Source organism: Protopterus annectens, chromosome 3.part0, assembly GCF_019279795.1.
Source record: "Protopterus annectens isolate FY-2018-M chromosome 3.part0, PAN1.0, whole genome shotgun sequence".
In the NCBI taxonomy this organism is placed as follows: domain Eukaryota; kingdom Metazoa; phylum Chordata; order Ceratodontiformes; family Protopteridae; genus Protopterus; species Protopterus annectens.
Window position 1 is genome coordinate 309,042,040 of NC_056731.1, and position 17,366 is coordinate 309,059,405.

Genomic DNA, 17,366 nt, shown 5'->3' on the forward strand with positions numbered 1-17,366 from the left:
AGTCCAACTTGGAACAAAGCCAATTTTCAGCGGAAGCCTGGGGCGAAATGCTCCAGACATGTCTTTATGATATGGGAGGAAACCGGAGTACCCAGAGGAAACCCACACAAACACAGGGAGGCAGACTCTGCACAGAATGCACTCCAGCCGAGAATCGAAGCAGAGAACCTCTTGCTGTGAGGCGGCAATGTACTGCGCTGTCCTATGTCTACTGTTTCGCCGAATGACCTCTACAACTGCACACAATACTCCAATGGAGTCTATCCAATGTTCTATACAAAGGCACAATCACTTACTGACCACCCTAGCAATCTGACTCTAAAAACATCCCTGGCTGTGAAGTCTATGCATGCCAGTAGTCCTTGCAAGATTACCAAGTGCCTGAAAACCTCAGATTAAAAGAAGTATCCATGTGATTGGGAAGCTACACATAAATGTTAAGATATAGCGAGTCAATCAGTTCAGATGGTATTCTTTCCAAACTCATGAGACTGTCATCAAATTCACCTTCTACATCTTTTACTCCTGCAGCAAACTTACTTTCCATACCTATTACTTTTCACATAAACGGAAGTATTATGGAAAAGGCACCTTCTTACTTCACAAGGATGAGTCCTCTACTGACATTACAAATTATGATTAATTCCAGTTAATAAATATTGCAATCCAAGACATCAATAAAATAAAGTTCAGCAAGAACAATAAAAAACAATAATTTGCAGGTCCTTGTGTCCACAGCAAAGCTACAGCAAAGTATCCAAAAACAACAGGAGGACACAGTATAGGCTCCAGGTTATAAAACTTTAATCAGGCACAAGCACTTTCACATCTGCTTCTTCTGGTGCATAAAGTTTAGGCTTACAAAAGAATGACACAATAGTAATTAGGCCTGCCGACAAGGGAGGGCCTATAATCATTATGGATAAAAGTAAATATGATTCCATTATGTGACACATGCTGAAGGAAGATGTTTTTCATGAGAAATTGCCATCTGCCAGGGTTAAGTTGTTCACAGAAAAAGTGCATAAGCAATTAAAAGAAATGTTTTCGAATGGTATGATAGACAATAATCTATTATATTATTTTACGGTTACTTCACCCACTACACCCATTATTCAAGGTTTGTCTAAACTACATAAGAGCACTACTGACCCACCCATGAGGCCTACAGTAACTGGTAGAAACTGGTGCACTGAACCGGCACCCATTTTTATTGAAAAGAGTTTGAGACCACTTTTAAATAGCAGAGAGCATGTGTTAAGAGATACGCAACAGTTTTTGAGAGATCTTCACATTTTCAACAATGACAACCCCTACTAAAGGTTTTCTTATGGCAACACTATGTGGTCTCTCTTTTTACAGTTATACCTAATATGATTGGGTTGGAATTTTTAACTAGGTTTATGGAAATGTCTGATTTCTCTGAAATTAAAATTATATTAATTACGAATTTACTGAGCATTGTTTTAGAAAATAATGTTTTTCTGTTTGATGATGACCTATACTGGTAGCGTAATGGCGTAGCTACGGGCACATCTTGTGCCAATAGCTACGCAATGCAGTCATGGTTGTATGGGAACATGAGTATTTATTGAGTGGCCCATATCAAAACAATGTTTTGGTTTTTCGTAGATTTGTAGATGATCTTTTCAATTTATGGGCTGGTGCAGAAGAGGAGTTCTTGGAATTTCTTACGTACTTGAATGCAACCACTACTTTTTTAAGGTTTACATCTGTTGTTTCACATGAGAGAATAAACTTTTTGGATGTTCAAGTAAATATTGAAAAAGGGAGCATATATACATGCCTGTACAGCAAGGAATGTCATGTTAACCATCTTTTAAATAGAGGAAGTATGCACCCTACCTATGTGTTTGACAATGTCATTAGGAATCAGGTTTTCAGAGCATCAAGCCTGAACGTGAGGGATGCAGATTTCCATCAACAGTTGAATAATACGAGGAATGAATTACTGGCCAGAGGTTATGGAGAGAGAGATATACAGAAACAGGTACAAGAAGTAGTTAACTTGTGACATACTAAGGCTAGACCTCATTATTCGGATAGATGGTCTGAGGAAAAAGAGACCAGTGGCGACATGCAATAAAAGTTAAAAGTGCCATTAAGCTTTTCTAGTGATGTCAGGTCTTATATTAACATTACACATCAACACTGGGGGATACTGACCACTGATAAGGCAGTCACAAAATGGAGAGAGAATGAACCTAAATTTGAGTTCAGATATCAAAAGTCTTTGAAAAGACATTTATGTGTATATAGAGAAAAGAAAATACCTATGGGTGGAATGGGAACTAAGCCTTGTGGCAAATGTTCATATTGTGGGTATACAGATATAAGCAATGATTTTTTGCATCCAGAACAGGACGGGCTATATAAATTTAAAGTACAAGCTACATGTGATACGCAGCACATAGTGCATCTTGCCCACTGCGTAATATGTAAGAAATTTTATATTGGGAAAACAGACCACACGCTTAAGAAGAGGATTAGAGAACACATTTATCACATAGGTAAACAAAGCAGAAGTAATGCCCTGGCCAATCATGTTATGAATACTAATAGACTACATATTTAAGTTTGTGGCCATTGCTAGGAGTTTTGTGAGTTTGGGATGGGGGGGACACATGCAATAAAACAGAGGAATTGGAAGCTAGATGGATAGTTTTATTCAGAGCTGATATGGGACATGGTCTCAATGAACAAATACCACTGAGACCAAAGTTAAAAGCCAGACCTCCACATAGGTAAAGTAGCTGTTTTTAAGAATATGTATTTTAATAATGTGTGTTTATATTGCACAAAGTACATAAAAAGAAAATATACAATTTAGGATTTTCTTTGAACGTTTAGTTGTTTTGTGGTTACTATACAGCTTTAATATTTTATAGTAATGGAATGTATATAGTTATGTGATGAACTGCTGTCATGTGATACATTCAGCAATGTTTAAAAGTATGACTAGTTTCAGTTTGTTTTTATGTACCTGAAGAAGCAGATGTGAAAGCACTTGTGCCTGATGAAAGTTTCATAACCTAGAGCCTATCCTGTGTCCTGTTGTTTTTGAATAAAATAAAGTTGGCATTTACTAAAATGTCAACCTAAATGAAAATATACATGCCAAGAATTTCTGCAGGAGGGCAAGTCCCCCTGCATTCCACCCTGCATGACTGTAAATATACCAGCTCTGAGGTCACCTGAATTTTCACTGACTTCTAAGTTAGTGTAAAGCCACTGTTTGACGTTGTTCAATTCTTTACAATGAAAGGGCACAAAATAACAGCACCACTGACAAAACTATTTGCTTCTCACAAATAACAGATTATACTAACCACACCTTGAAGATTCTAAAAAAACAAGATGCACATCAGTAATTTATAGGTCATTTTCACAGCTACTCCCTATGACAGGATAAAACTTTTATAATAAAATAGTTGAAAAATGTGTAGCTTTCAGGTCTCCTTGGAGTAAAATAAATAAAAGCTATCAGAAAACATATCATATGTCAATGTGATTTCACACCTAACAGAAGTATGCGCGTCTGTTTGAAAGTGATTTTTTTATTATTTGCTTATGTTGAGGTATTCAAAATTATCACTAAACTCGTATTTTTTTCATTGAAATTCCAGATGCAGCTGCTCCTGTGGATGTTCTTTCCTCTGCTCTGTCTTTGGGGGTAGACACCCAGTTTAAAGGTGTTTTACACATAATTATACTAATAACATTTCATGAAAATCAATTTGGAGACAAACTTTTAAAAACAGAGAGCAAAAACGGTTAGAAATCTGGGGAAAGATTGTCTGAAAATGTTCAGCAGTTAAGGGGTTAAGCAGTACAACCAACTGAAGACAATATTTAAGACAACCACGGGCTGCTCTAAGCTGTTAATAAAAAATGATTCTAAAGGAATTTAAAGTTGTGAACAAAAATGCTAGTTTGGTCCTGCTGTGCATAAACTGAAAATTCCTAAGTGAAATGCCATCTGTTGTAGTCTAGCTGCCAACTCCAGAGCAAGCAGCCATGATAACTCCTCCTCCTCTTCTGTGGGAAACACAAAGGATTAGATCAAATTTGTACCTTCCCATTTTGTAAATGGGCTCTGCTCTGTGTTGGATTCCATTACAGCCACTCCATAATATTTAATGCAGTGACATGCATGGCTTCTGTTCAGGATGTCACACAAAGCTAGTATTGTTTGTCTTTTCCCGGTTAGGGGTCGCCACAGCGGAACTCCGGTCCGCTAATGACTGGCAGTAGATTTTTATGGTGCCGAGTTGACAGCCCGACGCCCAACCTTCAGCGAAGGCACACCCATTCACACATGTCTTTCGGAGGCCACTCAAATGTGGGGAGGACATGCAGACTCCACACAGAAGTCATTCCAGTCGAGAATCGAACAGGAGAACCATATACAGCTAGTATCAAAGGTGGAAATGACTACTGCAAATGGAACAGAGGTGAACACTTTTGAAATTTCCTGAAGCTCTCTCTCTACAAAGCATAACTGTTCAAAGCCATAAATTATGAAGTTAACAGCACTGTGCTGCCAGACAGTGTGGCAACAACACTACTCACAAAGCTTTTGCACAAAATTAATGTTCACACTGGAAGAAAAAGCAGTCCTTCAGATTATGCATTAAGTGAGAAGAGTAAAAGGTCAGTTAAGTACATCACAGACAAGATATTTATTGCCAAATAAACACAGACATGCTTACCCAGTTTCATTTTCATGACTCGTACATTATCCAGTTCTTCTCCCAGTTCTACTGCATTACAATTTGCACTGGATGCCATCCCTAATGAAGAAAAATCATAATAAGGATAATAATTCAATTCACACATAATATAATCTTATTTAAAAAAAGGTTCTAATCCTTAAATACCACTACAATCAAATAGTACAGGATCACAGATATAACAGAATATATAAGCATTCTAAATATGTACATATTCAATAAAAAGGACATCTTTGTATAGTTATTCTAAGGTAGATGGCACATATAGGTACATCTATCATGGCAGCTCCCCTTAAAACCTTTATAACCTCTAACTGGGAAATGCATGTCCTTCGTTGCAATGCTGAGAATCCTTACTGTTTTGCTATTTTACTGACAACCTCTTTTGGCCTATCACTTCCAGCCTCATTTTCTTATACTTTTTCCTTTGAACCTCCCATTCACTTTTGCAGACAATACTGTCAGCAGCCATAGTAAGCAGAATGGCTAATACTAGATGCATCTTTAGCTCTAAACTCTAAACTTTCCATTAACATTCTAGGTATTAACTTCTCAATCTCCACCTTTTTTTTAAAACCACTTCAGCTTTTCCAAACTTACTTGGCCCAATAAATACCAACTGTCTGTACATTCCTCTTCCACAACGAGCTATCAGTTTGGCTCATCATCATCACAGCTTGGGCTTTCTAACACACTCCACCACCACCCCCCAACCAGCCCTCATCGTAGTGAGTAATGAATATATCGAGCTAAGCTACTAAATTTGAAGACTGCCAATACTGTGCATCTGGTCTGCAAGGCTTTTGACAGAGCTTAGCAAAATCTGTCAATAAATTAATAATTTAATCAGATATCCTGCCAGATGGGTCTCAAAGCACTAGGAGATCATCTGACCAGTGTAGCAAAGTACACTACATGCCTACTACTTCCAAATGAGTAAAGCTACACTAATCCTCACTAACAAATAAGCTTACATAGGTGAATTACCTAAGAATTACATCTTGTCTTTAAATAGTGGAAAGCTTCTTGGGTGGCTTTCAAGCATATAAGTTTTATCAGGCACTGAATTGCATACAGAAAATATAAGACGTTGTGTTAGAACAGAAGAAATACTATTAAAACACTTGCCCCCATTAAACTACTGTGCAAACACAAAAGGGGTGTGTAGGTTAAGGGAATCCCCATATACATTACAAGCAGTACTACTAAAACTAGAGACAGAGTGGATACCATGGGGGACAAGCGTTATGGTTTTAACAGTAAGCAGGATAAACCACTTTGCTACGATTCTTGGCTACCATAATTATTTGAACTGCTTACATGAAGCATGATGCAAGTTTTTTGCTTCTGTCTGACAATATTTGTAGATGGGTTTCTGTGTTTAAAAACAACAGTAAAACCACTTTCATATCATATTGAAGTTTTGTATAATTCTTTTGAGATGGAAGTGAGACTAAGAAGGGAGGCAGAGTATTTTCTGATAGTCTGCAACCTTCAGCCTAGCAGAGAGGAGCCCATGTAGCCCAAAGAAAAAATGATTGTCCGGTACTGATTTACAGTGATATGGTTGGGAGTGTGTGTGTGTGTATGTGTGTGTGTGTGTGTGTGTGTGTGTGTGTGTGTGTGTGTGTGTGTGTGTGTGTGCGTGTGTTTGATAAGATAATAGTGGTGAATAGCTTTCCATGCAGTGGAGATTAGTCCTGTGAGTAGGGTAAAATTATATATGATTATAAGAAGCTTATGCAATGATTTTTTTTTTTTTTTTTTTATCTCTGACGCTTGCTGGCCATTATTCATCCTTCAACAAAGTGGACCCATCTCGTCAGGAAAGCAATCAAAGGTCATAGCAATCCATTACCTAAACAAAAATCAGAGTTTCAGCTGTATATGTAGTGTTACTAAAAGATGACTGCTTTTGTCAATTGACTTCCTCAGAGAAGTCATTGAAAAAAATCAGACTCGGGTCCACCAGCTGTTGTTACAACAAAAAAGCTGTCTTAGGGTTCCAACAGCTGTTTTAACAGCTCAAGCAGAATACTGGGTCTCAGAATATCCAGAACCTTCTCATGGGCATATTCTATAAAGCGAGATTTGACAGCCTCATCTTATGTTTTGTGATCTCTCCAGTGTCCCTTTTGAGAAAAGTTTAGTATCACTTGATAACAGTGGTTAATTCAGGCTTGCTGCTGTTATGTAGCACTTAGCCCTGAAGCAGCGACATTACAAATCTCAGGTGGAGGTGTGGGATTGTTAGGTCACCCCTATTTGCTCTACTCACACACTTGTCTTCATGACTGATTGTGACTACATGTGCACATGTTACATCATCATCAATATCCTTTCTTATTAAAATGTCTTCAAAGACACCATCAACGCTGCTTGCTGCCTGCTTGCTGCCGTGTCCTGATTCCCAATGCAAGTGAACTGTGGCTAATGGAACCCAAAAAGATGTTGTCCTCACATGGACTGCCCTAGCAAGTAATGATGCTTTCTAACAACTGTAAGGTTTACTACAGTTGTATCTGATGCAGAATTCCACTTACCAATGGTTTTCTTACCCTCTTGTAAGACTGTGTACAGGCCTTTGGGATAACATGGAGCAACAGCAGTTCAAGACAACGTATCATTACCATGGTACATGCTCTGTTAGCCTCCTCACATGGATTTTGTTCCCTACCCCATCTTTGAGGACATTTCAACTGTACATTACCTACTTTGTTGCAATGAAAACTTTCAAGCCTACAACCATGGTTGAGTACTTGAACTAATGACTACCCCACTTTGCCTGTGCAACCTGCTGTGATGGCTTAGCCAGCCACCTAAAGACTCCTTACATCCATATTTAGTGCATAGTAAACCCCTTCCTGTGCAGTTTTGTGGTGTTAGCTGGACAGAGATTACACACTTCAGCTGAGTTACAGTCCCAGGCCGTCAACGAGAATGTCATATCCTCAGGTAAGATACAAAGCGCTTGGCCCCTTATAATTACCTCCCAACATTTAAAAAGTACGAACTTGGCATATAACCACCCTCCTATTAAACTGCTTAATTCTGCAAAGGAATCACGGACACTTTCTGGTTTTCCCACAAAGTTATCTAAACATTTTTCCTATAAGCTTCAGGTGCAAGCATAAAAGATTCAAGCAAGAAAATTCATAACTTAGCAGTCAGGATAATTAGATTCAGACAACTTAATACATGCAGAGCTATGCCTGGGAAGTTAAATCTTTCCTAATTGCGGTGGCGAATTTGATGCTGATTACTAATGTGCCTTGAATAAATTTATCAAAGTAATATCTCTCTCTCTACTGAAATGTTTTCTCCTTGTCTTTTGCTCTTCTATGCCTGACAACCATCAAGTCCTCTCAATGGAAAACAGGCCCAATCATTTCCTGCAAAGAGGACCATTCTGCAGTTCCACTGGAGCAAAAACATACACTGAGGCATTATCCACAGATAGATCTGTGTGTTTGTGCTTTTACAAGCATCCTGGCAATGAAAGGATTTTGTAGTATGGCTTTAGGCCCTCAAGTGGTGATGATATGTGCAGCTGCATCAACACAGAAACTACCAACACTTCACCTACGTCTATGCATTTGCACTCCTTCACTTGCAGGATAAGAAGTTGTCACCAGTTCAAGCAGCTACAATGTACCCCCCCCCCCCCCAACACCAGTTTCTGCATTTCAAGCTCAGTACTTTTGTCCCTTGGAAATGGAGCAGCAGGCATGCCTGGCTGGGAGCCTCCTCCATCACATCCAGGGACAGCTACCGTCCTGGCTGCTAACCAAGTCCCGACGACTTGGGCTGCAATTATCCCTGAAGCAACCAGGCTGTCTTATACCAAGAAAATTTAGTGCTGACCTAGCTTTTAGGGCTGTGTTTTCACTGCTACTACTCATGTGGATTTGACAAAGGCTGAGCACCTCCTCATTCTGAAGCTGCTTCTTTCATCTGACTCCTCTCTCCTTTTCCTGCACCAAGGCCAAATCGCACAGATGCTTACTTTCCCACTATGTAGTTTCATGCTGATTCTCAATGTTGCTTCAGGGTCCTCGCATGTCATCTCCCATATTAATCTAAATACTTCAATACGAGATCATCTAGGGATATACGGGTGTCCCTTTTGCTGCAAGCAACAAACCTACAGCCCCTACAAGGCTCTCTCAAGGATCAGTAATTTGGACTTCTACTGAACTCAAGGCAGCTTATTAATTCATCTTTGCTCAGACCAGTATGCAGGAGTCCTACACTATCTATACAATTGTGTCGCTGACATTTTCGCAAATTCATCAAAACTCATTTTGCCTTTTTACTAAATTTTTTTTCTTTCGGCTTTTCCCGGTTAGGGGTTGCCACAGTGGATCACCTGTCCGCTCATGAGTGGCAGAAGAGTTTTACTGTGTCGAGTTGCCAGCCCGGCGCCCAACCTTCCACAGAAGGCACACACACACACACACACACACACATACACACACACACACACACTCTCACGCCTAGGGCCAATTTAGAGTGTCCAATCCACCTACAGCATGTCTTTGGGATGCCTTTTTACTAAATACTCATAACTGCTGTGTAATGTATGCTGCTGCAAATTTACCTTAGGGCTGCAATGGAACACACTTTTTGGTCATAAAAATGTTCTGCCAACTATTTCAGTCCAATTTACAATACATCCACACTGCTGCAAATAAACTGGTATGTCTCTGCATGGGATTTAAACTCCATAATGCTGTCACTAATTAATATTGGATGGACAGAGGAGATGGTCCCATGATTTATACTGATGATTATTGGATATGCAAAACCTATCTGGCCTTAGTGTAGAACAAATGCTCCCAACTGTTTCAGAATACGATCAACATTTGCCACAGCAAATAAAACTTTGCAATGATCAAATACAGATGTACAGGCTTCTCAGGATTTCATCCTCCTTCCCCTCAGACCAGTGCTTTTAACTGCTGTCTTATCAATAGTAACTGAGATCTTTTAAAGATAATTTTGCCTACACACACAATGTTTCCTTAGAGGGACTAAGGATATCCTTCTAGTGCCAGGGTCCCATTTCCTGAGTCTATAATATCTTACTGCCAACAGCTGGAACAATGTAAGCCACCCAGAAAACAATTACTGTCCACTCTTAAAACTACAGCAGACTTGCTTAGTACCTACAGTTTAAGCAGTTTTTCTTGGTAAGGCAGATACCAACAGTTAACAAGTCACCAAATTCAAAGATTATCCTTTTATGTTACAGACAAATAAATAAATCATGCATCTGCATTGGCATAGAGAGATAAAGCCCTGACTATAAACCAGGTGGCCAGAGTTCAACTCAGCTTGTGGGCCTCAAACAGTAAGCATAGGAGTAGACAGGAATGACAAGGCTTATGCCTGGTTACCACTATGGGGTGCTAATGTGTACTCTCCAGCACACTCTCCATAACAGAATCCCCAGTGGAGCCCAGGGATCACATGGAGATGATCGTCTACAAAGGAGGGCAAGGTCAGCTGCTTATGTCACATGAAGGCATGGCATGCATAGCAAAGGCTCATTACACACCACCTCACTGGATGCAAACAGGCAATTTGTAGGTGATAGGCTTAAAGTTGAAGACCCAAACCACCATGATGGCTGCATTAGAGACAACCCCTTTTGGCCAGCTTTCACTCTGGTAATGGGTAACAAATGCATCAGTTGACAGAGACAGAGAGTCTGATGGCTGGAAGGCAGTGCAAAACGTAAATCACCACCCAAGCTGTTGAAATTAACTAACAGAACTCTTCACTTGAGACAAGCAAAATGAAGCAATTCACTGTCAGATTAAACGCAGCAAATAAGTACCTGTTCAGGGAAAAATACATAATACAGTAGAGTGTTTAACACACAACTGAAATTCTGAAAAACACTGCTTACAGCTATTATAGTTCTATTAGTAAATGGTAAGTGAAAGATTTGCCATATTCTACTTCTCTCCATATTTTAAATGAATGTAGTAGTTGTAGGAAACCCAAACACAAGCTCTTATGGATTCATAGACTGTTAATTGGCTAATAACCTGCGAGTCCTTTCTAAGCCTAGCCAAGTTTTAGCGAAAGAATAATGATATCTTGCATCCGAATAGGACATTGACAGCCAGGCATTCATAAGCTACCTCTGTCCATAAGGGGCATGGGTGCCAGGCCCGGTGTAAAATTCCTATTCTCCAGCCACTGATTTAGGTTGGACTTAAACTGGGTAATAGACTAACTCAGCTTCACATGGATGAGAAGCCTGTTCCATAGAAGGAGCAATCTCTGGGATACATATTTGTCTCTCCTACATGTTCTGTTCAAATCACAGACAAAATTTAGTTTCCTAGACCATGTACTTCTGGTACTCTTTGACTTACGAATATATAGGAGATTAAGAAGTGTAGGGTTTGTGGATGCCTTGCAAGACGGGCATAGGGTTTGTGGATGCCTTGCAAGACGGGCATAGATCACCCCTCAGCAATCTATAGGAGACTGAGTAGAGGGAAAGGGGTTTAAGGTGCTCTGCATAAGACAGGCTTGTTACACCTCGGAAGTCACTCTAGTTGCTGCATATACCTAGTCAGGTACATACCAAAAGGAGCGTTGTACTCTATAATTGGTCTGATAAGGGCGGAGGACAGAGGGATAATGACCTCTTTAAATCTAGATGCCATGCCCTTATTTATAAGTTGTGCAACATAAAAGGATTTCATCACCACTGTGGACATCTGGTCGAAGGTAAGCCTACTGTCTACCTGCATACCCAGATCCCTGACCACTGGGTCGATTCTTAGGGGCATATTATCAACACGGTAATTGACTGGGATGGCTGACTTTCCAAAGCATACAATTAAGCATTTTTTTCGCGTCTATACCGCCGTATCATAGACACAAAATGTCGAATGCTCACAAGAGCGAAAATGGCGAAAGTCGAACTTGTTATTTTGAGAAGCTGCACCCCCCACACCCCCCGCTAAATATATATCCAAATCCGAGATTGCACTACAGTGAGGAAAGGGCAAATATCCCAATCTTCACTGTACAGCGATCTCAAAAATGGACCCTCGACATTTCGTCACTTTTGCTATTGTGAGCGTTCGACATTTTACTTTTTGATACGGTGATATAGACCCATTTGTTTCTCTTGTTTCTTCTACCAATCTTTGTACCTCCTCCTTCTCTGTGCTATTCAAATCCCTGCTAGCTGACTGAATGTCTTCTTGGGAGATTTCCAGACCTGGGTGAATGCAGTCATGACACTATATTCCCCAGACATAGCTACTGTAACCTAAACTTGGCTTAAACCCCATATTAAATCTGAAGAAATACTCCTTGATGGGCATAGCATCATTAGAAAGGTCAGATTAGCCAAGCATGGTGGGGGCATACCCATCCCTCTACAAAGAAAACCTCAAAGTAGTTCAACTTAACTCTAACCCACCAAACCTCCCTAACTCTGAAATCTTAATTGCCAGGCTCGATATAAACCAACACAAATCAATAGTTATCATAGCTATCTACCTTCCTTCTGCAAACAATCTACAAAACATTGAAAATATGCTTGAATGGGCTTCCACTAACTTTAACCATGAAACAGTAATACTAGGTGACTTTAACCTGGACTAGCTCACATGTTCCTCAAATACACCAACAAAATGTATAAACCTATACAACTTCCATCAAAATATAGAACACCCTACACACATAGCCAAGCAAACAAACAGGCATTCCACCCTTGATTGGATTCTAACAAATAAAACTAACATCAACTATGAGTCTGGTTGTCTACCTGAAACTTTAAGTGATCACTACCCAGTATACCTAATAAGGAAAAACTCAAATAACTGTGGTAATATCACTTACCACTACATCCGGAATAAAAAACAATTCTCACTATCTATCTTCCAGACTCTCTTAAAACAACAAAATCAGGCTCCCATAAAAAGCCTGCAACTAGATAATGCAGTCCAATACTTTAATAACATTTTCTTACAAATCTTAAATAAACTTGCCCCACCCAGAATAAATTGTTCTAAAACCAAAAAACACCCATGGTTAGCAAAAGAAACAATACAAGTAAGACAAACCGTGGTCCCGCTATCTTTCTAACAAAAGTCATGTTAATCTCATTACCTTTTAACAACTTCGAAACCAAGCTAAGAAACAAATCAAAATAGATAAACATACTTTCAAACTTACATAAAACCACAAAAGCAGAATATCCTTATAACCACAGTAGCAAAAGAAACCAGTGATATTTAGTTCTTATGTTCACTGAACATTTTTAATCCAAAGTAGAAAGCATAAAATCTCTTAGCACCTCGGCCACACGAGCCAACTTGCCAACTAAAATATCAAACACATCCACAAAGATTTGGTAATCAGTAAACCTCCTTCTATAACCTGGGAAACCCACTACCCCAGTCCCTACTACCAATAATACTATAGACCCTATTGCACCCCAGTTTAATTCCCACTTTATTTTCATAGGTAGGTACTAGGCTATCGGCCGAAGGGCCTATGTAAGCCTAGCCAGCAAGGTACCATAGCTTATGCCACCCAAGAAAGTTATTAAATCAATAACCTCCCTATTACACAACTCTTCTACCCCCACCCCTATCTATTCTCATACCATCCAGTCCAGCACAAACCCAATTTAAATGAGAACCCATTCAAACAAGCTATACACAAAGCTTATTATCTAAAGTAAAGCCATGTACCCTTGCGCTGATCAATTACCAGGTGAGTTTCTGAAATTACCTGCCCCATATCAAGCCTAATTAACTGATCTATTACTGAACAATATGTACCTACCATATGAAAAATATTGCATATCATTCCACTGCATAAAGGAGGCCCCTCTAAAGACATATCTAATTACAGACCTATAGCCATACTCTCACCCTTAGCAAAAATCCTAAAAAAGTGTGTCCACAAACAAATAATTGATTACTTCCTAAGCTTATGGTCTTCTCAAATCCTTCCTCACTAGCCAATAGTCATCCCCTCTCTATTTTTTCTTCCAATGGCACTAAAATAGAACCTGCTGAACACACTAAACTTCTTGGGGTTACCATAGATAATGCACTGAAATTTGGCAAACACATCGCACTGACTATTAATAAAGTCTATATTAAACTAAGTACACTCTACAGAGCAAAAGCCTATCTTTCAGACCATGCTATACTGGCTACAGCAAGAACCCACTTACTATCCTCACTTCTGTATTGTTGTCAAATATTCACAAACCTCCATAAAACAGAAATAAACAATCTTGAATCTTGCTATAACAAGATAGCCAAATTTGCAAATAACCTACCCCAAAAAACACATTATTGTACTGCCCTCAAACAACTAAATTGGTTAACACTCACAAACTTACTCATGCTAAACCAATTATTAATCGCCCACACAGTGATGTATAAACCTGATCACTGCCCAGCCCTAACTAACCTTGTCCAACCCTACAAAAACCTTAACTCTCTTAGGTCAGCAAACAAAGTCCTACTTAAAGTAAGTAAATCTCACAACTCTCATGGTGACTCCTTGTACTGCCAGAAGACTGCTAAAGTCTGGAACTCACTCCCTCAACAAATTCTCTCTATTGCTCATACATGAAACTTTAAGCAAGAACTATGACAATAATTCCTATCTATCCCACTGGCTATGTCCATGCTCTGCTCCAGACTAAGCTATACCCCCCATTCCCCTACTACTCTGGCCGCAGCACTCATAATATTTGTGGAAGGCACCCACTTACACAATTGACTGCACAAAAAAAAATATTGTAAATTGTTAACTGTTTATATTGTATTTATGTTTTTACTGACTTGTTAAGTTCATTTTCTCCAATTTACTATGCTTTATGCTATTCACTATGTTTTTACTGTCTCATTTACAATACCTGAATCTCTTTGCAAGTTGTAACCTTTTTATGCTTCTAAATATGCTGTATAACTATGTTCATTGGAGCTTTTCTCCCAAGGTCTCCACTGAAAAAGGACTTTTTGTCCAGTGGGCATTACCTGGTAAACAAATGTAAATAAATAATAAATAAATTACTTTACAAGTCTGCTGCATGTTTTACTGAAAATACAACAATTTCTGTATAGCATTCAAACTCTTTTTCTTCTGAAAAAAGACTATGCTTGATTTAACTAAGAACAGCTATTTTACATTTTATATTTTAACAAAGATTTATTCAAAGATAACCTCAAGTTTTGGGCAACTTATAGATAGGATGTTTAGTGTATTTCTGTGCCTCTGGCCTGGTTCATGATTGAAAAGGATCAGCTGAACAACGTACTTACTTTGTTACTGATTGGCTGGAGAGCTATGAGTGACTGTGCCGCAAAAGCCAAATGTCTCCCAATTTGCTCATTAAATTCATTTATTTCAAGTAATTAAAAGTAATTGCTCAGTGACAAAAACTTTAGCTAATGATTGCTTTAATTGCATTTATGGCAAATTTGGATATAAAATAAGTTGGTAGGCCACTGTATTCACCAAAGAAGCTTAGAAAGGTGGCAACTTCATGGCAGATGATACCAATTCAGTGGCTGCAGTCCAGGGCCTGCATGCAAAAATGGAAAAAATATGAAGTAGAAAAAGTTCCTTTGGTTCAGCTAATTCTGGCAACTGAAAGAGTCATCATAAAAGTGGGACAATTACACTGACTCAGCTAGCTATCGAGATGAAGAAATTAACTATTGTTGATCACCACAGGCCTCCTCCAAAGACTACTGATTTGTTGCTGCAAGGAGGAAAGTACAGTTGTGTACACTTACCATAAATGTAGATGTTCGAGTGTGTTCATTGTTGCAGTCATTACATTTGGGTAATCTTGCTTGCAGGTTGCCCTCAGTCGGCCTGGTTAACAAAGTCTTGGGTCCTGCATCGGTTGCTGTCCCTTCTTCCATGACATCAGGTCGTCAGGGGTATAAAACATGCAGCCGATCTTGCCCCATATGTCAGGTGCCCCCCTAATGGGGAGCAAATAAACATAAAAACACAAAGGTATACCTCCAACAAAAAAGCAAATACACCAAAAAGGCTTTTAAGCATAGTAAAGGAAAGTAGAGGTATAGCCAGAAGAAGTTAGGGGGCTGGAGGGAGGGTAATCAGGACTGCAACAGTGAATACACTCGAACATCTACATTTATGGTAAGTATACACAACTGTACTATGTTCTTCATGTTTCACTGTTGCAGTCATTACATTTGGGTAGATTCCCAAAGCTATGGTTGGGAGGAGGAGTTTATATAGCATTAGGGCCAGCTATAAGGCCCTGCAAGACAGCAGTGGCGAGGCCAGCTCTGGATTTAGAGAAAATTGGCAAATGATAATGCTTGGTGAAAGTATGTACAGAACTCCAGGTAGCAGCTTCTAGGATGTCCCTGGTAGGAACACCTCTGAGAAAGGCTGCAGAAGTACATGCAGCCCTGGTGGAGTGAGATCTGATCCCCTGGGGGATAGGTTTTCCATGGTGCTTATAGCAGAAATGAATGCAATGGCTTATCCATTTAGAAATGGTTTGTTTTGAAATAGCCTTCCCCTCTGCCCCTGCAGCAAATGCTACCAGCAGTTGAGGTTTAGTCCTGTCCAAGTAGAATCTAAGTTGTCTGCGCACATCCAAGGGATGCACAATCCGTTCCCCTTTGTTCTGTGGACTGGGAAAGAAGGTTGGCAAATGAATGGACTGATTAAGAGCCACAGTGGATACCACCTTGGGCATGAAGAATGGATTGGTCCTGAGTGACATCCTGTCCGCATGAAAGATGATGAAAGGCTCCACTGCCATAAGGGCCTATAATTCAGATATCCTTCTAGCTGAAGTGATTGCTAAAAGGAAAGCTGTTTTCCAAGAATGAAAGTTTAAGTCTGCAGTAGCAGCTGGCTCGAAAGGAGGCAGAGTGAGTTTTTCCAATACAAAGTTAAGGTCCCAGGCAGGGGTTGGAGCTCTACTGGGTGGTCTCAAATTTTTGGCCCCTCTGAGGTACTGCTTGAGTAGAGGATGAGAGAAGAAAGGAGGTTATGTATTATAATGAGCTGAAATGGCTAAGGCGTGGATTTTAATGGAGGAAAAAGACAGGCCCTTGTGAAGCATCTCAGTTAAGTATTGCAAAATCTGAGGTAAATTGGGTGCTGATGTGCTCATCCCTTGAGATTGGCTCCAGGCACAGAATCTTTTCCATTTTTCAGCATAAGATTTTCTAGTACTAGGCCTCCTTGCCTCTAAGATGACATCCATCACAGGTTTGCTGAGGGATGTTAAGGGTGAGTTTAAGAAATTAACCAGGCTGCAAGGTTCAAAGTTGGAAGCTGAGGGTGCAAAATCTGGTTCTCCTGCTGAGACAGCAGGGAAGGGGTCTGAGGCAGGTGCCATGGAGTTAACTGTGACACACTGCGCAGGAGGGGGTACCAGTGTTGGCATGTCCAGTCTGGAGCAATCAAAATCATCCTTGGCTTGCCCTGTTTGACTTTTAGTAGAACTTTGGAGAGCAGAGGCAGTGAGGGGAAGGCATAGACTGATAGATTTTTCCAGCTGAAGGACAGAGCATCCACTTTCCAGGCTTGTTTGTGGGGAGTCCTTGTGCAAAC

General features: G+C 39.8%; 1 protein-coding gene across 1 annotated transcript in view; it reads right to left on the reverse strand.

Annotated features, from left to right (window-relative positions):
- LMBR1 (limb development membrane protein 1) overlaps positions 1-17,366 on the reverse strand; it is a 1,668,467-nt gene that overhangs the window by 546,695 nt on the left and 1,104,406 nt on the right. The window contains exon 10 of the mRNA XM_044065580.1: positions 4,734-4,814. Within this exon, the coding sequence (XP_043921515.1) occupies positions 4,734-4,814 (81 nt within the window). The remainder of the gene's footprint in view (positions 1-4,733; positions 4,815-17,366) is intronic.